The 25126-nt window shown below is 38.2% G+C and overlaps 1 protein-coding gene across 15 annotated transcripts in view; it reads left to right on the plus strand.

Moving 5' to 3' along the window:
- Window positions 1-25126, plus strand: part of Mp (collagen XV/XVIII-type protein multiplexin) — a 301479-nt gene that overhangs the window by 273183 nt on the left and 3170 nt on the right. For 6 of the 15 annotated variants that reach the window (XM_076776823.1, XM_076776815.1, XM_076776811.1 and 3 more), the window contains 10 exons: window positions 5541-5622; window positions 6131-6225; window positions 8238-8390; window positions 8624-8821; window positions 17560-17592; window positions 18096-18465; window positions 19066-19457; window positions 20556-20567; window positions 21015-21119; window positions 24625-24886. In XM_076776823.1, coding sequence (XP_076632938.1) covers window positions 5541-5622; window positions 6131-6225; window positions 8238-8390; window positions 8624-8821; window positions 17560-17592; window positions 18096-18465; window positions 19066-19457; window positions 20556-20567; window positions 21015-21119; window positions 24625-24886 — 1702 coding nt within the window. The remainder of the gene's footprint in view (window positions 1-5540; window positions 5623-6130; window positions 6226-8237; window positions 8391-8623; window positions 8822-17559; window positions 17593-18095; window positions 18466-19065; window positions 19458-20555; window positions 20568-21014; window positions 21120-24624; window positions 24887-25126) is intronic. The other 9 variants (XM_076776813.1, XM_076776816.1, XM_076776812.1 and 6 more) reach the window with 9 other exon arrangements.

The following is a 25126-nucleotide window of genomic DNA, read 5'->3' on the forward strand; positions in this document are numbered from 1 at the left end:
TGCTTTTTCCATCTCGTAGAATTATTTCCACACTTCGTAAATTCTCCTTTTAATACTTCGTAGGATAACATTTCCGTTTAATTAACTGTGTGAATTTTATTTACATCCATAGACCGTTGAAAAATATGCAAATATCGAAACCAAATCAAATTAAATCTTCACAAAAAGTGAATTTGAAAATAATTGAAACTATCGTCCGATAGTATGAAATTTGAACGAACGTATTCTTTAATCGGTTAAAAGATAAAATAACTCTAATCCTTTTCCAGCAGTTTGTTCGATTAAATAGTACGAGTTTAATTTCTGATTTTACTGGACGAAGATCGTGTAAGACGGTCTTCCAGCGATCCGAAAATGTCTTGGATCCGTTTGTTCGACTTCTTATTGCGACTTACGCGGGGCCTTTCGCGTAAAACGTTTTAATTGCGACTCGTCGAGGAGACACGGTCGTAAGACAATTCGACGTTAAAAGAAAACCGCGAACTACTTTCTGGGGATAATGTCTCCCCGAACACTGTGAGAATAACGTTGGAAATTCCAATGTGGGACTTACATCGGCGGCCTAAAACACCTCTCGGAGGACCTCGGCCTTTTCATCATCATTATAGAGTTTCTCTTAATCCAAACGAAGTTCAGGGATCCAACCTGCCGTCACAATCGTTTCCCAAACTTGCTCGATCTATTAAATCTTTTGACGATTAAATTTAATGTGGCATTAAATCTTGGGTGAATTCCGAATAAGCTCGCGGAACTTCCGGCGTAATATAAAATCTCAGGCTCCTTCATATTCAACTTAATACGATATTTGTGTACATTAGGACCTTGGTACTTCCCTTCTTTAATTATCGAGTGTAAAACTATTAAAATTGAAGCACTAACGTGCAAATAATCTACGAGTCAAAGGTATGTTAAATTTTATTTGTAGAAGTTTCGCCTGTTTCAACAAATCTGTGAGCAGCTATACACTGAAACGAAACTACAACAAGTCTTCGAAAATCAATTACAAGACCTTAACAATCGCGCGCGTCAAATACGAGATACTCGTCCCATCGAGCCGAGAAGGAATCAGATTATTCTAATGAAACTAGCGAGCAGCAAATCGTCCAGGATCTAAATCTATTCGAAGGTTCATCAAAATGCTATTGCCTCAAAGGTATTTCCTTCGGATCACGGTCCTCGACCCGAACTCCAGCATTGACTTCCTAGCAGACTGTACAGACAACGAACAGAGAGCAAGCTTGCTCCGCTGAGGAATTCACAGAGGAATCGGTCGCGCGTGGGTGGGCGATAGGTGTGTCGGAAAGGCACAGGGGAGGGTAACGGTACAGAGAGAAATAGAAATAGAAAAAAAGGGACAAAGATGGATACGGAGACGTGGAAACCACCGTAGAGAAAGAAATTAAGGACGAACTTTGGCTCTTGCCACGTAACCACTTACGTTGGCAATTAAACGCGGCGATCCAGTTCCATCGAAGTTAAACTTACCAACTGGAATTGACTTTGATTTGTCCTGCTGGCCGCAGCCTGGACCCTCGAAGGATCCTCGTGTGTACAGAACTTCCGAATAAGATCGTTGATTTCGACTCTCTGCTTTCTTACTCCTTGGGCATCCTAAATATACGACGGTGTAGATGGAAAAATGTTTTAGTAGATTGTACACTTAATCTAAATATTACAGTAATTAAATATCAAAAACGAATTTTTAAGAAAAATCGACAGGGGGTAGATAGACAAATTTTTCGGCGAAGTTAAAAAGTTTCAAATCATTCTAAAAAAATTCTTTTTGGTTGCAGGGATCAATTACAATCATTTTTTGTGAATAGACATACCCCCGAAATCCTACCCACTGTCGAGGAAAAAATTCCTTACCGAAAATGCAATGTCTGACCATACGTTGACATACTTCCCTGAAATTTCGTACGTATGTTTAACCCCTCCCCCGTGGCATTTCACTCGACGAAATAACGCGTATTTTGGTAAAGAATATGTAGAAGTTCTAAGAATGTCCGAAAAATTGTTCCTTAACCCCGTGAAGTAGGAAAAACCCCATAAAAGTGGTCCAATTTTCAAACAACCGTAATTCATACAATAGTGAATATATTCCAATGAAACTCTCTTTTGAAATAGAGCTCATTGGTATCTACAAAAAAGTATTAGACAACTTTTCCGTAGCGCGTGAAACAAATTTATTAAAAATCAAAAACGAATTTTTAAGAAAAATCGACAAGGGGTAGGTACCTAAATTTTTCGATGAAAAAAAAAAGTTTCAAATCGTTCTGAAAAAATTATTTTTAGTTGTAGGGATCAGTTACAATCATTTTTGGTGAATAGACATACCCTCAAAATCCTACGTACTTTTGAGAAAAAAATTCTTTACCAAAAACATAATGTCTGAAACGTTTCCCCGATTTTCCGATACAAACGCCATAGAGAAACTATGCAATCGTTTAGGTAAATGAGGTCAGGAAACATTTATGGAGACTCCTACAAAGTGGAAAAATGAAATGTGTTTAAAAATTATTTTTGTGTAGAACGAAGATCAAAGTTTGTTGAAATTTTAAATATTGTTTGTTACACCTTCTTTGCACACGTTCTCGTACCTCGCAAAATTTCCTGAGGCCCATACATCAAATTCATTTTTACAAAGAAAATGAAAAAACCCTCTCAAAAATATTGTTAAGTTTCTTTTAATAATACACAATCAATCCTGTAACATTTTAGTCCCAACTGTCCGATCTACTCTAAATATGGGACAGTTTTATTCTGCATGCGTCATTTCCTTTATTTCTCTCTCTTCCTCCGCGTTGTTCAATATCTAAAGTGAAATGTCTACTTTTGAATTCAGTATGGCATCGATTCTCGAACCGTTCGCAAAAGATATATATCTTTTACTGTTCGCGAGTTCGACCCTGTCCGTATAAAGTAATATTTTCACTGGGAATGGATATTGATCGCTCGATCAAAGACTCTATAAATGATATCAGCGAATCGACAAGTCGAAGAGAAACAACGTTTCGCTGTCGGTGCTTCGAGATTTACGATACGTGCTTGTTAACGCAAAAAATAAAGAAAGGCTCGCGTATGTAGTACGTAAAACGCGTTCCTTTACCTACTTTTTCACAGCAAAGCAATTCGAAACGTAAAGAAAATACGCATGTACTTTCTCGACGATCCGTATTTTCTTTATTTTCCCTTAAACTCGGTTCTAACAATGAGATTTAAAAAAAAAAAGTACTCTCGCTGAAAATAATTAAGTATACCTTTCTTCCGGTTCCTGACACCGATCCCTCGATGGTTCCCGGTGCCAAACCGAGCCGTTCGTGCGAACTCGTTCGTAGTTGGTATCCCTGCTAACTCAGAAAGAGCCGAAGAATTTATTTCACCCGTAAAATCCTACTTCGGAGAAAAGCTTCCAGAACGTACGGTGAGATGCAAAGACGCAGCCGTGCATGGTGGAGCTGATCAGGATATACGTATACCGGGTGAACGAATTCGATAGAACAGCCGCTGGTTGTATTCGTCTTTTCTTTCTTACGTGTTATTGCGATTGGCCCGTCGGTTTCACGTGCGCTGCAACTACGATGCATCGATGCAGCTACGAAGACACGCCTGTTCTTTTGCATTAATACATCGTTGACCGAGCAAAGTTTCAGTAGCAGACGCCTCTGGCCAATCATTTTCCCTACAATTCATTTCAACTTTATATACTTGCGATTGAAACACTTTAATAATTTTTTTCAATGTAGTCGATTGTTCGATGAAAGCTACAATCTAATTTGGGGAACCTCTGAAATCTATTTTTAAGAGGATATTCACTTTTTTAAGATGCTTAGTACGAGTCCTAACTATTTTTTAATAAAAATGAAAGTTCTGCAATTTTCGTTGACGTACAAGAACCAAAACTACGTTCTCTCCATATGAAAAAATGGACAATTTTGGTAGATAGAGCTTTCAAGAAATAATAGAAATATGTTTATTTTAGAATTTTCTGTCGAGTATAAATACTTCTATTTAATAAAATGGAAAACATACGTAAGACTGCGATAAATATAATGTTTTCGATTAAATACATATTGCCTGTATTCCCAATGCTCCAGAAAATTGAAAAATCCATTTGCTGCATTCTAAATTTTACTTTATTACCGACGCAAAATAATTTTAACGATCGATAGCGGTTCTTACAGAAAATAGTGGATTAAACGTCGTTCTAGAAAGAACTGTAAATGCTAAGTAGTTCTTATATTATATCGCCCGCGGGAATACAAAAGCCACGGGCCACCATACGTGCCATTGAACGTACAATATACCATAGTTGTACTATATTTTACTGTTTATGAAGTCGTGTATTCGCGGAGGAAAATTCTGAGAGACGAATGCAAAAAATTACTCTGACATTTTCACGTACCGTAATTTATAAGGAAAGGTAAGAGGCGTGAGAAATAAAACAGTTGAAACGATGCGAGGGAGAGGAATATTAAATTTAATTCCCCTATCTATTTAAAGGAAAACATAATACCAGAAGCATCGTACCGTCGTTGTTTAAGAATTTATTGCTCTCTATTGTACCTGGACGTTATATTTTCTTTATTATACCCTGATATATTATCAACGATCGATTATTTATAACATTGACATTTTGGCGACAGGTGTCGATCTCGATACGAAGAATTTATGAATAAAATAGAAGTGCGAATAAAAAGAGAATTCGTTACGCTTCGCTCAAATATTTTAGAATATTTAAATTTTAATTAATGCATATCGTTGAATCAATATTCCGATAATAAAAAGACTGTTCCATAAAAAAAGAACAGCTCAGCCCGATATATCTGCGTCATTACTAATAATTATTGGAAAGTACTTAGAGAGAATATGTGGTAACCGTTTCGCTTGATTAAACTGAAACTTCATTAATCACCGTCACTCTACACGGTATCATTCATTTTTCGAGGAGAGAAAAGTGCGGCTAGAAAAACCGATCGTTCAATTTTAAATGCTCCAATTATACTCAAGTATGGTTAACTGAAAGTATGAGTTATTAAATATAATGGTACTTTACAGTAAAAAAAAGTGGAAAAGTTATTGTATGTCTTCGTTCTTCATAAAATTTCAAAATAACTGATTAGTTCAAGAAAGTTGTTTATTATCTTCGAATTCTTTGTAATAAAGTTACACGAAAGGAATTCGACGATCAAATATAATATGATCGAAACGCTCGATGTAAAAAAAGATGGAAGCTGATGAAGTTAATAACGCTTTGAAAAATTCTTTGTGTCCAGTGACCGTAGCTACAAAATCTGTTCGAAAGTTACGTAAAACTATATTAACGTAAAACCCAATGGTGGAAATCCGAAAAATGGTACGATTTCGCTACTTTTCGAAGATAAATAAATCGCGCCAGCGCAGTGCGCAATCAATCACAACCATAAGCGATGAAACTCCCACGCCGTTCCTTTTATCCTCTTTTTCTTTTTACTACATAACGACATATAAATCACGTTTAGTGTTCTTATTCACCGTCCCTTTTTACCATCCGTTTTCAGATCGGACGAGACGATGACGAAGACAGAAGCGAGGAAAGCAATCCACCGCCATTCATCACACCTCCTCCTCCCAATCCGGACTGTGAGTAATCGCTAAGAATTCGCGGATTCTATATAATCATAATTCCGTCGATAAGAAACATTACAACTACCGAAATTACCTCGAGAATCGTTTCTTTAATATTTCAAATGCCATTACGGGCATCCTTTGTCAGGAACAATCGACAGAACTCCCAGAAGACTGCGGGCTGATAAAAAGCTTCCTGTTATTTCGAGAATCTGCCAACTAGTTTCATAAACAATTTATTGCCCGTAAATATAACTTTTCTACGCTCTTATTAGAACTTAAATTCAATAATTGGATTTGTTTAAGTAATGGCAATAGCTTTAATTCGTATTTTTACGATAAGATCTTCCGTTCAGTTTGATTGCATTTCCGAACGACTGGTATTTGTTAAACTTCGTTAAAACATTTTTGTTTTCGGGCAAACGCATTTAATTAAATTCGATTTGTGCACGAAACGGACTCGGTGAATATTATTTCCCGAGTTTTATGAACTTTTAATTAAATAATTTTTCGCATTTCTCAGACAAAGGGCCGAAAGGCGATAAAGGTGATAAAGGAGACAAGGGAGAAAGCGTCAGAGGACCCCCAGGACCTCCAGGTCCACCAGGACAGGATGAGGTAAATATTTATATTAATAATAGTGCAAACTTCCTAGTATTAATTTTTATTCGACCGTTTTCAAACAAAAAAAAACATTGCTTGTTGGATCATTAACGGAACGTAGTTTATTGCCTGTTTGAATATGAAATTAAAAACGATGAATTATTCGAGGGATGGCCCAACGCATCGAGCATGAGTACGGCGCTGAAGATATTTCAGCCATTAGCAATTCTTACGCAAGCCACAGAAGCTCCAGTTGCAATAGTTCTGTAATCCAAACACGTAGAAAGGCGCACTGAATGCATTGTGCATATTGCAGGACAACCCATTCGTATCAGATTTTGCTTATGATTATGCAGCAGTACATTGTTCTGTCTAAAAGAATATCTACTAAGCCATATACTATCGCTTCTTATCTTTTAAACGAATAGTACAGATTATAGAATTATTATTACAGCAATTTTACTTGAGATAGTAGGTGAATCGCGCAATAATTGCGCATAAATTTTGATTCTCGTCGTAACAAACGAACGATAATTCAGTAAGAACAACTCGTATTTAAACGTACGAGATACACTCGTTTAGCGTCGTTCTGTTCAAAGAATAAGTAATATTTTAATAAAGATTTACAGAGCTCCCTCTTAAACGACTATAGAAATTTCCCAACGATTACCTAAAATTACAAATTCGAGATGCAACCGGTAGTGCATTTACAGCGACGTGTGTAATTGGAATCAAAGTAACCTTTAATGTTGCTCGGTTTACGCGGACATTATTTTGATATATTAATCCCGCGATAACACGCGTTCCCACGTAGATAGAAGTACTTAAATCACCGTAGTTTGTCGGCAGTAACCAGAATTCAGTTCTAAGAATCATTCACTGTGCCAGATATGTACACGTAGCCACATATTTCAGCAATAATAATTCAGTAGCGTTTGTGCATATGAAACGGGCTTGAATGCATTCCAATCCGGGATCACTCATTTATCTTGTTACCCAAGCAAGCCAATTTAGTCAGAGCGCTGAAGTACTGGTAACCACTGCATGTAACATTGATTACACAGAAACCCGCTCTCACGGTATTCACTATCTTCCGGAATTATTGGTATGCGGATACGTACACGAATACATTTGTTTAATGCCTAATATATTCGAGCCCTAACGAAAACAACGTTACAAACGGGTACGAAATTTTTTTTATAAAAAACTTAATGCTCGTTCGTATTCGAAACATATTTTCCAAAATATTTCAATAATTCTTCGAGGAAACTCAACTTGGTAATATATGCAAAGATTAGTTTTTGGCTTGTTTTCTTGGAGTTCTAATGGTCCAAAGATTGAACACGGTGTTTGTAATTTCGAGACGAATGGATTTACGAATTCATGGCGAACTTTAAACTGTTTCGATAGATGTTCTGTCACGCTTAGAAAAGTATTGATCAGCTACCCTCCGTCTTTCACTCTCATAAATTCTTGAGAATGGAGCTTTGACCAATGAGAAACTTAATTTAGTCGACCAATACGGACAGGTGATAACATTTTTCAGACACTTTATTTCCCCTTCTATAAAGTCGCGACACGCTTTCCATCAAATACCGGAAAGGAGACTTTTACCGCTCGTCAGAATTCAAGATCAGTTGTTTGAAATAGTTTCTGGAACGAACCAGACGGAAATAAAAATTGACGACGTCTGCGGAGATATTAGCATATCTATATACAGGGATTATTCGTACGATTATAGCAATAATATTGAATTCATGTTTGCATTGACGACGATAAATTGTGTCGGTTGTATTGTGACGTTTTGGCCATCAATTTTTGCCCCCTTCTATGTTCAATAATTCCAGAGAAAGAAAATTTGTTTCGTGGTTTTACGTTCTTACCTCGAGTCTAGTCATTTAAATTTGAAAAACCATTTAACGTGGAAATAATTTCTTCGCGTTTGGGTTTTAAATCGTAATAAACGAGACATAAAACGAATAAATCCCTTATTTTTGCAACGATAAAGTGGTGAAAATGGCACACAGGGTCCGCAAGGGGAGAAAGGAGAGCCTGGCACGTGCGTCTGCAACGCAACAGCCCTGATGGCGTCCTTTACGATGCCAAAGATGATCCAGGGACCGAAAGGAGAGCAAGGAGTACCGGGTCAAGAAGGGAAACAAGGGCAAATGGGGCTGACGGTATTGACGCTTTGTTGAAACCAATCGATTCGCAATAAAAAGTTTAAGAATGTGACGGGTACTATTTGATACATCTGTTAAATAAAAAACGTTTCCCATCAACGAGCCAATATAATTTTTCTAAACCTTTTAAACCGTTTAAGCATAAGTGTACGGTGAAATTTGACGTAACTACGATAAGAGCAACGACTTAATTTATTAATCCTGTTTCGTAATTGAGATTATTTCTGCAGGGCGCAGCAGGACCACCAGGAGAGAGGGGACTCGAAGGACCTCAAGGTGCTAAAGGCGATAAAGGAGACATCGGCGTGCAGGGACCGGAAGGTCCCCAAGGACAAAAAGGTGAACCGGGTCGTGATGGAATACCGGGAGAAAAAGGCGCGCAAGGACCTCCAGGACCACCAGGAAAAGACGAATACTCTAGCTACAATGTAAGTAGCAGTATTTGCTGTCCATTTTATTTGCCAGCTGCAACTAAATGCAATAGAATTTCGCCATAATATTGCTCGCGATGGATTATCGCCAATCTTGGAAATTCCACAGAATTTTGAAAGTTAAATATTTCTTCTAATTATAGAAGTTCGAGAAAGAGTGTTTTTTATATAATTTAAATATTATCAAGACAACATTGTGGTTATAAAGAACTGAGAAACACCAAAATTGATAAAATTTGTCATTTTAACGATTTAAAAAAACGTTCAATGATTGAATATAACTTGAGCGACGTGTCTGTAATTACTCGTTACTTTTACTGGCAGATGTGTACGTAGACATTGATGGTGATACTGTATTATCTGTTTTTCATTGATATTAGCACCATCTAATTGGCTGAAACCAATTAAAGCGGATCACAATGCCACCGTAGACGTTCACAAATAGTGATGGAAGTAGAAATAACGAGTGATGGTCAGACACGCTGATGAAGTCAGACTCAATCGCACGCAATTACGATGAATATTCAGGATCGATTTTCTCGTGCACAAAGCCTCTTATGAACAAATTTCACTCCACACTTTCTATTCACGGTAACGCGTAGAATTAATTACCACGAATTCCAATTAATTCCGTGCAAAGAAAAGGGCAAACGCAGATATTAAAAGCACTTGCAAGTTTTACGACACGATCACCGCCCTTAGCAATTGGATGACATTTCTTTCTTCGATTTATTATTAAAACCTCGCCCTGTTTACAGAACGATTCGCGTAAACTGAGTTATCTTTACAACTTCAAAAAAAAAGTATTTTTTCTGTAATCTACATGAAAATCTTGGACATCGAAAAATCGACTACTCGATTACACGATTGCTTAAATTTACAATATTTACTTTCCGTATATTTGCACTTTAACATCTAAACATTGTATATTGTTTTGGAAAGCTGTATAAGAAGACATCAGCGACAATCTGCTCGCAAGCAATTATATTCTAATTGGATCCCGTAAAGCAAATATAATTCTAAATTTCGTTGCAACCTTAAGGTGGTAACGAGGGTAGAAATTATCCTCGAGGAAAATCATCTTGAATTTGTTAATTTCCACGTAAAACCCTTCAATGGTAACTCCGATACGTTTCCTTTCCCCCCGTATGCCACCGAAATTTACACCATCGTTTAACCTTCTCGAGATCGTAAACGCGTACACATTCGCGTCCAATAAACTGCCAGGATCGCGTACAGTTGGCCCGAGCGTCTCCTAAACAGACGAGAATATTAACCGCCAGCGAAGAGACCGAGACCCTCGGCTTCCTAACATTAATTTCTGTCGTTCTCGCGTTGAAATTTTCGCTTTGCACGCGGTGTGCACGCGTTTCCTCGTCTCATAAATTACCAGTACTTCCGGGGAAATTGACAAAATCCCAAAATGGCGACGCTGGCCCCTACGATCCGGCGCGTGCATTCCTTTTTACGGCGACTGTCGGTTCGCGACCATTCCTCGTTGTCTCGGCGGGAGGCGAGCGAGGACAACAAGAAATTCGTTGAATGGAAATGGAACGCGATATTGCCCCGCAGGGAATAAGTAACCGTGCACGTAATAAAGGTGGAGGAGTTGTATGTCCAACTCTTTCCTCCTGTTCCATTCTTTCGTGCCCCCCGTTCCTCCCCTTTTTGCTCGTCTCGTCTTTTCCCGCGGCGTTCGTAACCCGTAACGCTCCGTCTTTTCTTGTTCTCCACGGTTAAAAAACAAGAAGAAACCCGCGTATCTGTGTTAACGTTCGTGCACCCGTGGATGCACATCGGGAAACGTACGACGTATGACCCATTTTCGTTCGAGGCCGGCGTGGAAATTAAATAGGGTGCGAAACGTGGCTGATGCCGGTGAAAAATGAAGCTGCATTTCGGTATTCCGCGAACGGAACACGATGCGCATTTCAAAACCGATAGTTGTCTCCTCGTTCGCGAAATTCTATAACGTTTGTAACACTCGCGACTGACCGTATCGCGTTAAACGCCGGAAAAGCTTCACCTACAGAGTCGAGGGGCCCAATTATCGAAGGGATGATCAATTTGGAGAAAATTGGGAAAGAAACGCGATGTAATTCGATTATAAAAATTTTTTTAATGAAATTTGTGTCTTTTATAATGTAAAATGTGTGTTTCACGATTTTTGAAATTTGAATGTTAATATAATTGAACTCTAAAAGTGGACCAATGGAAAATACTATAAGAACTTTGTTTGATATTTTTAAGAAACATTCTTTTTGAAACAGAACTATCAAAAAATGATAGATCAGCTCTGCAACCCTGATAAGTGTTGCAAAATAAATTAGGATGTACACGAAAATAATTCAGAAACCAAATAGTTCGGTATTTGGGCCTATAGAGTTAACGAAATGAAAAATGTTTGTGTATTTTGGAAAGAACCGTACAAGTATTATCGACGTTGAAAAAGGAAGTGGAATGATACGTGATTGAAAGGTTCCATGGGTTTGGATGGGTGATATATATCGGTGGAAACCGCAAGGTATCGAAATAGACGTTGGAATCTCGCGAACGGGAACGACTCAATGAAATTATTACCGCGATAGCTAGAATCGTAGCCGGCGCCGGAAGTGGTACGATTTTCCGTACTTTTCCGTGCTTTTAACGTACTTGGGAACGAACAAAGCTCTTTCTGCCTTCCGACGTTTCAACAATTAGCAGGCGAGGTCAGGCCGCTCGTTTCGTTCCCGCAGCGTAACATTTGGAAACGTGCCACTGCAAAGAATGAAGCAAAAAGGAAACAAATTAAACGTAACAAAGTATATGATTTTTTTCACGAACTCCGGTAACCCAACGTTTCGATTATATAAAAATAATCCACGATTACCGGCAAACGTCTCCGTACTTCGTTGTTAGCAGCCAGGAGTATCGCGTGCGACCTGATAAATTATACAAGAAATTAGTTAAACCAAAATGTACCAATTTAAACGACAAATAATAGATGTATTCTATTTTCGGTTATAATTCTTTTAATGTTTCCAATTTTATTTATATTAAAAAGTAGAGAATGTTTTTTAATATATATCTAACGTGTAAAAAGAAAATTGACCGTATTCGCTAGTTTGAACTTAAAATAACTTCTGACTTGATGGTAACGTACAATCTCGTAAATAACTTCCAAACTTTCAATGTTCCGAGCTTCTTGTGAAAAATTGCAGTAGAGTTTTACCTCGCGTCGATACATAATACCAAAACAATTCTATTCAAACCAGAAACTATGACACTTTAACGAAACTAAAAAGTTTCCCCAGTTAAATTCCATTTTAAAGCGTTTCATAAATATAACAACTCTGAACAAGATAACGCTTTATCCAATTTATGTTAGTTTTGCAATAATTTCGACAACAAAGTCTGCGACTCTTGTAACGTTATAATATCGTTCGGACGAATTCGTTGAAAATCTCGAGGCCCGTTAAAATTAATACAGGAAACGTGACACTCGACAGCGTATAATAGAAACGTTGTACGAAATTGCAACGTATGATAAAGCTGGCGCGGCGCAGCGAAACTTTCTAGATCCCGATTTCATTTTTCCCGCGAATCCAAACGATTTAGTAGAGGAATATATATTTTCGAGATTTATTGCAGTAATAATCTAACTATCGTGACTTTCGGTTAATAACACTACGGCCAAAAACAAGAACTCGAAAAGCAAATTTATCATGTGCTTTAGCCACGATGAATTACTGTTACGGAAGTTGAGCCGCGCATAATTCGGGAGCACACCGGTGGTCGATAATTTTGTAATTCGCGTCCAGCTTTCTTATCGCTTCTACCAAGAATAAATATTTATCCGTCGTCGTTGATTTCCTAATTCGTTCGAAGTTAATTATTAATATCCGTCTCTGAGTTTCGATTAAAATAATATGGCGGAAACGCGTCGTCAGAAAATATTCATTTAATCTTTTAAAGTGTACGTCGCACGGTATACGCCAATATAAAATGTTAACGTCTCAATGAAAACAATGCTTGTCCTCTGCAGGAGGCACCCTTGACACGTGTAAAGTTTCGGAGAGAGACATTAAGGCTTTAAAGCCTCAGCGCTACTATTTGTCCATACGGTACAATGTCGCGCGAGACGTTAAAAGATTTCTCGACACGGCGAAAGCCCTGCGCGAATAATACTTTCGCGCAGGATAGTCTGCATCCGTAAAAAAATTTTACAAAAAACCTCACGTATACCCGCAAGAGCACGGCGTTGCTGAATTCGGGCAAAAAGTAAATTAAAACGGGTCCGTTTGTTGCCCGGTGACACGTCTGCAAGCTACACACCTTATCAGAGAAAGGGAACCAGATGAGCAAAGTAGAAAAATATGAAACGCACGTAAGGAATTTTACGACTCCCTCGATATCATTATAATCTTACGGATCGATGAACGCACGCTGCGGCGGGATAAATCTCCGTTTGAATCAGAAATCGAAAAATGCTAGAATGCGACTTTAAAATCACTGACCGAGCTGCTCTTTTTGCACATTTTTTAACAAACGTGTTATAACGCGAAAAGCACAGTTTTTTAGATCTCTTTTACAAATATATACGACGTATCAAATAAAAATATCGATCGGATATAATTTGCATGGCGGGTCTGACCATTAATCGCTGTTTCTACTTGCGTCGACATCCACGCCGTATTCTATCATACTCGATAAATATTCAAAGTGGATTTTTTCGAAATCAGAATTAAGATAGTAATATAAATTTAACCAAAAATTAATTAGTTAGATATTCGTCAACTTGGGAAATATTAATCGGAACGCATTCAAAGTTGTACTATGCAACGTGCCTTCGTTATGCCTTTGAACGAAATCCAAACTTTTAGGAAACGCTTTAAAAACTATTTCCGCCGGAAAGTCGAGGGGGAACCGCCTTAACACCGCGCGCGGTGAAATTCTCCTAAAACATCGGGAAACTCGTGGAATCAACTCGACCAAGCCTCCATCGCGCGCCCACTCCCTCGAGACAGCCTTGCGACCTTGCAAAGGCTCATGGAATCCTCGGTAGAGAAAATATCTCGCTTCAACCTCAAGTGTTATCTTACGTGACCCGGTGCTGGTTCCGTGCTCTAACGTACAGTCGTCCGATTTCCCTGGAGAATACAGAAACCAATTTCTAGGCTGTACCGACTAGGTACGCCAGGTGAGTGACTTGGTAAGGGAAGTTGTTTAGGAGAACGACAACGAGTCGTACGAAAACACACATCCCAACCGAGGAAGGCATTTTCGTGGACGTACCGCATCTGTCGGGTAGCCATCGCACAGATAACAGCCGCGAAACGGAAAATGGAAAACGGATCAAAAATAATCTTTTAAATAAACCTAAATTCAAACCATCGCGTAGAGAGATCACAAAGTCTTTGTTGTTGATTACGCGATATCACAAAACGCAAGCTATATTTACACAAAGGATATTCTAATTGTAAGTATAATCTAATAAATACCCAACGAAAGAATTCGAGGAAATAAAATTCAAAAGGTACGGAATGCGGTAGGAGAAATACATAACAGATGAAAACATATCATTCGTCACTCGAGGAGCGTATATATACAAATAAAGGTCGAGCACTTGCGAGAGAGACAAGAGCGTGGCCCTCTGTTGGCGAGTACGGGAACTGTCGCCACAATCTCACAGCCCTAGGAAGAAATAATTTTTTTTAACTTTCTAGTCTTAAATACCAAACAGATCCTGAAATTTATGATAAATGATTTCGTAAGATTTTATTAGTAGTTACTTCGGTAAGAATTATGTGGTATGTGTAATCGTAAACGAGACGCAGACCCTTTGTAATTATTCCCCGTTTCGTTTTACTCTTTGGGTACTCAACCACAACGATCATTAAGGTAGAATGATGCAATTAGATATTAGGCATGGGCGGTAAACCTGATCGCTTCAAATGATGTGTTACTGTGTTCCTTCTGGGTTAATTTGCAGCACATATTTCACACACCTGTTCTATTTCCTCAGAAAATCTAACTACACATTTCTGCCTTAGATAGATACATTATAGAAGAAAATAGAACTCTTGTTTTTAATTTACTTTTCGCAACGAATATTCATTTTCTGTTCAAAGTAGAAACTTTATCTCTCCGTAAGTCTGATCATTAAGTAAAAGTCATCGCCTATAAATTGAAAGAAAATATTAACGGGCGACACCTTTTCCTTAATTTTCAAGAAAATTTTGCTCGAAGATTGAAAAATTCTTCCGTTGGAACGTCGCTGTTGCGACAGCAAACACTCGAGCAATATCGAATGACCCACATTGTTCTAAATCTTTATAGTAAAATCTCTTTTGTACATAGATTGATATCGTCGAATTCCATACTCCAAGTATTTCGTTTCGCTCGAATGTCTCCTTTGCTACAAATATTTTCAAAAGCATGCACTTTCAGAAAACGGGTATAGAAAAAGTTGATTTTTAAAAATTCTAGACGTTAATAAATACGAATAAGAAGAACTTTTCGTTGATTGTTATGGAAAATGTTTGGAGTGCGTTCTCCTTCGAGCAGGACTTTGTCGAGTTTACCCTAACTGCTCGAAACGATTCATATCCTATAAAGTTTCATTAAAAACTGAGTATGGTTTCGTTGCAAGCAGGAAACCGTCTGTATAAGCTTCCACGATCGTTCTTTTATTGAATTATCGTTAATTCGACATCTCGCGGCTCTTCAATCACCGCGAGCGCGTTAGAAACGGCCGCGATAGAGCCGCTTTGAGAATAAAAGAGAAGAAGGTGGAATGAAAGATGCCTACATTGAATGCTGGACTCTCTGTCAATAGCCGAAGGAAGTTCGAAAGTTCTAAACCACTTGGTGGAAAAGCTTTTGAGGGGCAGGCATGACGTATAATGGAACGAATGCTGGCGTTGATAAATAGACGTTCCGAAAGCGTTCGTGTGACGAAAGAAAAAAAAAAAGAGAAGAGAACACTCGATTCGATTGCGGTTACAGAAGCAAAGACCTGTAAACGTTTGAATAAACGAGTGTCCGTCGAGAGGAACGATTCGAAACGTTCATCGATGAATAAACGCGCGCCACCCAATGTTGATTTGCGCTTTTCGCGATTGTTACTCGCTTTACCGTTCGCTAATCAGGGTACTTTATCGTATCTGCTGGATCGTTGTACGGAGAATTAATTATCGAGCGAAATAAACCGACGTTTGTGCAAAATGGGGCCAGCGATAAGGAGAACGAAAGAAAATTTGAAACGCGGAAAGACGTGGATTATTTAAACATTTTGCTGAAGGTTCAGTTCACTTAATAATGAAAGTTTACAATTACGGCAGTACTAGACGGTTGAATTTTCACAACCATTATTTTCTCATTATAGAAATGTATCGATTAAATAAAATAAGCGAGTTATTAGTTTGCTAATTTTTACTTAATCCATCTAATATCTGTGTTAAAAAGCTGGTACAGAAATTTCCTTTCCTTTATTAAAACAAGATATTTATCTCGACAGTAGACTCGAAGATGCTACGAGCAGAGTCTTGAAGGTGGGTTTAGAGTGGGCTTATCCATTATTGAGTATATTTTACGTCTATCAAACGAGAATATGTCGTCGTCTGCAGAGAAAGAGAAACAAGTTTTTGGTGTTATTAAAAGAAAATGAAGACGGGAAAATTCTTCTCAAATCATAGCATAATGAACAAAAATTTTGTTAATAATGTCAATGACATTTATTGCGAAACCATTACAATACAATGGACAGCGATGCTTTCCTTCTCCTATAAACGATTTTATACAATACTGTCCAACTAATTATAATACAATCTCCTTTCTAGGAATCCTGAAAAGCAGGTCTATAGGAATATAAATTACTATAAGTTTTTGTGCTTACAAAAACGCGTTGGAAAATACTCTATTACATACAGCAGGAACAAAGATTCCAAATATTATACAATTTAAGCAAAGAATTCATCTAATTCTGACTCTGACTCCAACCAGTACTTCATATAATTCAACACTTCACGAAAAGAATATATCACTATAAAAAAGTAAAATTTATTCTTTAAAAATCTACCTATTTTAACGTCAAGATTAACATTTTTCACAGTAATGAAATCGAGCGTTTCAACAAAATTTTTAATAAAAATTTACTATAATAACCCTCTCTTTTCTTTTCGACGAAAGTGTTGAAAGAATTCTAGTGACAGTAAAGGTACGTTTGGGTTCATTTAGAAAACTAATTTCTTCTTCTCTATAGACGGCGACACAATTTTTTCGTTCGACGAATGACTGTATAACGAATAAAGGAAACAATCCGTGGCGAGTCCGAATTTCTTTACAGGCGATTCCACTTTTGCAGAGTTTCATTTTCAGTCGATGGACGTTAGAAACGTTTCGACGACTAGTCTACAGACGCGACTGTATTTAGCCAGAGGCACTGCTTTCGAGTCCACGCATGAGAGAATCGCTAGAAATGTTTTCAATATGCTAGTTCTTCGGTGATCAAACATTCAAACTTGTCATAAATTCTCGAGGTCGTCCGTTTGCGAAGCAAACAACTCGAGCACGGAATAACGTTTCGACTGAACATTCGAGAGTATCGCGCTTTAATATAGTCGACTGTTTCGCCGATTGTTCGTCAGTGGTCATTAGACGATTCAAAGGGGCAGGTGGCACGTCGACCGGCTGCTTTTAGCTTTACGACATTGTACCAATGATTAAACAGAGAAATTTCGTCTATTATGCGCAAGCAGCTCAGTTGGGGACGTCGGGGAGCTTACAGGGTAAGTAACCACCCCATAATCGGAGTGCTTTCGATATAAAAGCTCCAGTATGACTCTATAATTTAGCAAAATTTAAACGGCGCTCAATTGCTCCTTTTGTGGGAACAATTAAGACTCATAGATCGAAATATACAAAAACCTTCTGTTTAAAAAATGACTCTATCGTTACAGACGCCCCTTAAAACGATGTAACTGTGGAATATTTATTTGCTAAATAAATACGACAGAGTTTCTACCTAAGTATGTATTTAATTAATGTAGTTTAACAAAACGAAAATGCTGTTCTTAGCTTGAAGGTTTTCTGCTCAGGGGGTGCAATAAACGAGTGTCCTCCTCAGGTAGTACTGACTTTTGCAAGGGAAGGGACTGCACCAATGGATACATATTTTCATTAAAAATACATGCATGCAATGCTTATTCTCGACAGTAACTTTGTTCGAAAATTTTTCTATGCAGATATTTGGATGTCTCTGTTCTGTATTGAATTATTTCTGTCGCTGTAGATGGATGAAATCACGATTAGGCCAGGGCTGCCAGGGCAGAAGGGCGAGGCAGGTATTCCAGGGAACCCAGGACAGAAAGGGGAGTCGGGAATCGTCGGTGCCAAAGGAAACAGGGGCGAATCGGGACACAAGGGCGCTAAAGGCGATCACGGGAAAGAAGGGCCGAGAGGAATTCAAGGATTCAAAGGTGAACCTGGGGCTCCTGGAACACCAGGGCTGCCTGGCGCTCCGGGTGAGAACGGAAGGCCGGCTGAGAAGGGCGACAAGGGCGACACGGGACCGGAAGGGAAACCAGGTCCTCCGGGACCACCAGGACCACCAGGCGTCTCCGGCGTCACTGGACCTGGAGCAATAAACGTTGGGGAATCAGGTACGACTCGATCGAAATAAATTATTTCGAGTATAAAGTGTACGGAAACACGTGGACGTAAAATTCAGAGGCTCGTATATTTCACGTTGGACGTAAACTTGCTTAAATATTGCTGTCTAGGCTTTTTCGGCCTCTTTTGTGTGTCTTTTGCATTGAGATTTTGCAGATATATTTATTCATCTTATAAACGTGTACAGTATCTTTTTCATCGAGAAATATTGAAAATTGTGGGAGTTATGAATTAATGTTGAATTTCTATTTTTCAACCCTCCTTTTGTCTTTAGCATATTACAAAAAATAGTAAAATTCAATATTTTTTTTAATCTCTAGGTTCAGTGATAAAGGCATGTCTGCTGAATATTCTCTCAAAATTTGAAATCAATCGGCCTGCTAGATCTTGAAGTATCATGCAAGCCAATTTAAATGCATTTTTAACAGCAATACCCCCTTAACTTTGTAATTTTCACCCTGTTGGGACATTGGTACGAGTTGGAACGCACAGTGGAACACGTTTTAGGAGAGTCCTGTACTCGAGTGTCGAGCATACCTCTGAATTTCGTCGGTCGCAAACAATACAATCGAATCTCTTCGATTAATTAGTATTAGGGGAGAAAGGTGACAGGGGCGAGATGGGTCCACGCGGGCATAAAGGAGATAAGGGCACCAAAGGCGAGAAAGGAGATAAAGGTAACTCTGGACCAGCCGGAATTCCCGGTGTGAACGGCATTCAAGGACCCCAAGGCAACAAAGGAGAGCCAGGCAAAGATGGAGACCCCGGTGCGCCAGGAATCGGCGGTTCAAAGGGCGATAAAGGCGAGAGAGGACCGCCAGGAGCCACGGCTATAGCGAGCTCCGGTGACTATATTACTATCAAGGGTGAGAAGGGCACGGCGGGCAAGAGGGGCACTAAAGGACATCGAGGACCACCTGGTCCCGCTGGACCACCTGGAAAACCGGGAATTATGGGAGAAATTGGGTTACCTGGATGGGTGGTATGAGAAAAACCTTTCATTATTTTATAGATCTATATAATTTGTTCCTCCTTTCATCGTACGCTTTCCATCTGATTTCCTTCTTACAGGCTGGTCCGCTAGAAACAGGAGACCTTCGCCCATTAAGTTTCACCCCTTTAGAAGATTTAATTCAAATCCGAATAAACTGCACTGGAATTTTTTTTTTATAATATTTTGTGGGTGGAAAAGAATATTATATTGTTTAGTGTCTCTAATTTGGAATATTCTCAGATATTATATTTTATCTGTGAAAGAAATGTTTGTAGAACCTTACAATACTGATTGTTTCCTGTTTTGCATTGTATGCATTTGATCTGATCAGAATTTTATTATTATTGAAGTGTATTGTTTGAAATATCGAACTTATCAGAGTCTCCTGTTTGTAGTAGACCACCCTGTACATGCAAAGGGAGTTCCATTAATAAATACTAGTACGTTATTATTCACATCAATAGTAATGCAATGCACAGTATATTTGGTTTAAGTGAATACACATAATTGTTTCTCAAATTATTGAATATACCAAAATACTGTCCTTATAAAAATAGTTTAACTTGGAGGGTGAAATTATATAACGTCGAATCTGAATTTTTCACGAGTTCATAATTTATGGAGATCTTCATTCTTTTTAATAGAATCTATTATATTCATTTTATTGTGCATTTTAAGACGCTCTAAATAACGTATCTAGAATCCAGATTAATCTAAAGTTTTGTTCGCGTTCATACACTATTAAGAAGAATATAAAATTCCTATAATCTGACAAAAATATCTGATTCGATATTAAATTTTCCCCTTCGAGTCATAACAACTTTTATAATCGGACAATTTAATATTTAGTATTAGAAAAAGAGATGTCTATTCTTTGCTTTTTCCTTAATTTTGTACAATTTCGTTCCAAAGTTTTAAGCAAAATATTTTATGATCACTAAATTGCCAAACACGATACCGCTATGGCGAAACTAGACGACAATTAACGCGTATCGTGTTCCGTTTAAAATGTTAAATAATTACACGCTCGCGTGTGAAAATTACAATTCTAAAATTCTAATACTCTTTTTCCAATGCTGAGCACAGAACACTATGAAAGTAAGTATTACATGGCACGTATAGTCCACCAGTACTATTATTAGGGTTGACCAATAATTAATGTCAGATTTCTCTAGTAGATGACGATTTTTTCCAATAAAAAGTACAAAAGTTATTATATAATATAACTTTTGTACTTTATATAATACCCAAGACAATTCTTAGTGAAAGCTCCGACGTTACTTTTTGGCCAACTCGATACTAATTTAAAAATTGTCCTCTGTACATAATCTCCCAATAACGTCGAATCACATTGAACGGGTTTATTGCTTCGAATAACGATAGACAGCGTAATAATTGTGTCATGAAATTAGAAATCACAGTAATCGAGCGAGTGTATGGTAGACGGACTTGCGCGCGAGATTAATTAAAGGGTTAATGAACATAGAATATTCATGCACGGAAGGTATAACACGAACGTTACGTATCGGTAACTGCTTCCAACAGGGCCGCCCTGGAAATCCTGGACTACCCGGACCTGTTGGACCAGGAGGACCCAAGGGAGAAAAAGGTGAACCCGGAACACCAGGTCCTTACGGAGTTTCCGTTGGTGTAAGTACAATTTACAGTTTCCCTTCGAACCAGCAATATTAAATTTCCCTCTAAAATTTACCATTATTTATTTACGAGGATCATTAGTTAAATTTTTATTAGTCAAAAGTACTGGTTCCTTATATAATTATACAAAACTTAATACCTTAAGAGATATTTCATTTCATTTTTAATATTACAACCAGTACGAGCCCAGTGCTGGCACAGTTATCGTTCTCTGCACTTCCTCTATCGTATGAAACATTAAACGAGATACCATTCTTTTAAGGGTAACCTTTTTACATAATTTAATCTGGTAACTGTTACAAAACCTTCTAAAGCATCCTAAGTATAGAAAAATTTCAGTTTTATTAAACATTTGTTATCGGAAGCTCAACGAATATCAGATTGTTGTTTGTCTGTGCTATTTTTATCGCGAGCAACGTGCAGAAAAACTAATGTTTGGAAAAGGTAACAAGACAATGTGAGAATGTTGAAGAGTTTCCAACGTGAAACGGATAAAGTTAATGGACACATTTTTATCCTGTCCTGTAACGGGTGACAGGTTAAAGTGGAGATGTACACAGTAATCTACGATCCCCATTGCAAAGTTTTACAGGTCATTCTGCGTAAAAAATAGAAGTGCAACGCGAACATGGGTTTGTACCAACTTCGAACTCTCTGATTTTAGAAAGTCATCCTTGTTTCTACTCAATTTACGTGTTCGAGGGAATATATGTATTAGACTAATATCGCTAATATCACTATAAATATCGAAGTTAGTTTTCACTTGGATGATTTTCAACACTAATAAAACAATTAAAAGACTCAAGAATTTTCCTATAATTTTTAGTATTTTGTTTTCATGTCGCCTGAGTTTCTTTGTAGTATTTTATGTTTCACGTGAATTAATATTTCAATAATCGTTTTTCGTGACAAATTGGTTATATAGTTTTATTATAAGTAAATGAAAAAATGAAAAAAAAATACGCTTGTGAACCGATGTGGATCGTTATGAAGAATATCGATATCAAATAATAAAGCTAATCGCTTAAACCGATTTGCAGTTATCGTGTACGCTGTTATAAAAGCCAGTGTTTCGAGAAAAACGCGTTTGAAATTTCATAATGAACCCGTCCGTGCATACGGCCGGCGCTAACGGGCTATAACTTGCCATTAATGCGAATTTCGATATGGTACAACTTGCGTATTATTTTTAAGACTTCGAGACGCGAATTTATGGAAAACAAATAGTTCGATTTTTAGAATCCGTGAGCTCACTGACGGTGGTTTTATATTCTTCCCGGAGAAGTTTAATATTTCGCTTGTCTGACCATTGCTCGCTATTTCTACTTGCGTTAGAGTCTTCAACAATTCCATAAGTCTCGTGTTGAACATTGACTCCAGTATATAGACACTATATAGACACTGTAAATTCACTTTAGAGGCATCAAAGAATATATAAAAATTATTTATATTATGTAAATGTTACGATGACTGTAAGAGACTTACTAAAAAGAACGACTTGACTAACGTGTCTGACCATTTCTCGTTATTTCTACTTACATTGGAGTCTTCAACAATTCCGTAACTCTGTATTTACTTTAGAGGCACCAAAGAATATATAGAAATTATTTATATTGTATAAATATTACGATGACCGTAATTTAAATGGTACACTAAAAAGTACGTCTTGACTAGCACGTCTGACCATTACTCGTAATTTCTACTTGCATTAGCGTCCTCGACAATTCCGTAACTTCCGTAGATTCACTTTAGAGGCACCAAAGAATATATAGAAATTATTTATATTGTATAAATATTACGATGACCGTAATTTAAATGGTACACTAAAAAGTACGTCTTGACTAGCACGTCTGACCATTACTCGTAATTTCTACTTGCATTAGCGTCCTCGACAATTCCGTAACTTCCGTAGATTCACTTTAGAGGCACCAAAGAATATGTAAAAACTATTTATATCGCGATGTAATATTACGATGACCATAATTTAAGAGACTCGCTAAAAACGGTAGCAATTTCATTTGAAATTTCTGTTTCCTTTCACGCCAACTATACAATGAAAAACGTAACGCTTTCGTTCAAGTTCCAATTCGCGTTTCTCCGTTTTTATTCGCGTCGCGGCTCGATTTGATGTTTTTCAAAGCTGTTTAATCACAGGTTGGACGTGAAAGGCTCGCCAGCGAGTAGATCCCGACCACGGCGGAACATTTTTCAGTCGTAGCAACCACTCTGCGCGAACCACGCGGAACTTGTAGCGGTGCTCGTAGATTACCTCCGTTGCCCCGACGGTCTCGTCGTCGTAGCAAGGAACGGAACCGCGAGGGTGACGGAAATTAATGCAAGTGTGCGAGTGACGCACGCCCACCTCCCTTTTTCCCCCATCTTTATCGGTCACCGAAGCCACCGGGACCCGATTTATTCGACGACCCAAACAAAAATTCGTCGAAACTTCCAACGGGGCGTCGGTGACAACTGACAAGCCGCGCCGAATGCGCGTGGCAGCTCTTAATTTACTACACTTTGGTTTAAAAGCCGTTTGCGCGGACGTAAGGCAAACTCGACGCTTTTATCGCGTCACGAAGACGCGTTCGGTGATTTACAACGACGCCTCGAAACTTTCGCGTAACCTTCGATCTTCGTCGAGACGAAGCTTGTCTTCTTTTTGCAACTGTTCCTCTCCCCGTGATACAACCTGGCAAAAAGTTTTTTAGTCGGATTTAGGAAGAATATTCGTAATATTGCGACTTTTGAGCCGTAACAAAAATGGAATACTACTTGGGGGAGGGGGTTAATATAACGCGAATAGTAACGGGACGACATGAATTTTAAATTGTTAAAGTTTTCTCGTCTTGTTCTCGTGGGGCAGGGAAGATATACATATAGATATTTTCTATTGAAGCGCGAAGATATCGGACGTTCGATTCCCTCGATAAAGAACAGGAAAAATTTTACTTTGAAACGAACGGGGTATTTTTGCGAGGGTACAAAATTCGATGATCCGTAGATGTCAGCGATCTGTTGAAATAGAAGAACGTCACGTAGACCACCTCTTATAGGAGATTAAAATGATTCCGTGTAATCTCCCCTAATCCGTCGTTTTCAAACTGCATGCGAAGGACAGAGTAGATGATCTACATAATTGCAATCGGTATTTACTCTAGAAGGTTTGATTCGCGGATTTATTTTGAGTAAACGCTGTTTGCTCGTTAAATCGAGCACTAAGAGTCTACATTTTTTAACTATTATTCAACGTATAAACCGTAATTCAAGATAACATTCACGTATCGAAATGCCTGACGTCAAACTAATTACGTAAAATTGCTTCAAACGAATTGTTTGATATAAAATGAGGCAAATTGATTGTCTTGACGAGTATCTGACGTCTCTAGTCGAATGTTAGTTATATTCTCAATGTAACTGAGATGAACGTAATGTTTGTAACGACTGGTAGTGATCTTTTTCATTTATCTGGACTCCAGGCGTAATGTAAGTTATCGATTAGGCCTTGAACAATGTTCAGATAAAAGGCGATAAAGGAGACGAAGGTTTCCCTGGGATTCCTGGACAAGCTGGAAGAGACGGCCAAAGAGGACCTCCAGGACCACCTGGACCACCGTCTCAAGGAAACTATATTCCAGTCCCAGGCCCCCCAGGGCCCCCTGGGCCACCAGGGCCGCCAGGAATGCTAGGTGGACAGAAAGAAGAGTCAGGATCTAGTAGAAGCCATATATTTGGCGAGAAGGACTATTATGGAGTCAGACAAGGTAACGGACAATTAAGTACAACGTTATTGAATTATATCCATTTTACTAAATATAAATAATAATGATATAAGTTGTTCGTTTGTTCCGTCATATCGCTAATTATATGACAAAAGAAACACGAAACCGTGAACTATTCGGAACAATCTATTTCCTATATTAATTTTACGACCCTCTACAAAAATTAATTACATGTTTGTACAATCTGCAATACGTAAAAAGACCATTACAAATATTGAATTA

This window comes from Colletes latitarsis, chromosome 11 (genome assembly GCF_051014445.1).
Source record: "Colletes latitarsis isolate SP2378_abdomen chromosome 11, iyColLati1, whole genome shotgun sequence".
Lineage (NCBI taxonomy): Eukaryota > Metazoa > Arthropoda > Insecta > Hymenoptera > Colletidae > Colletes > Colletes latitarsis.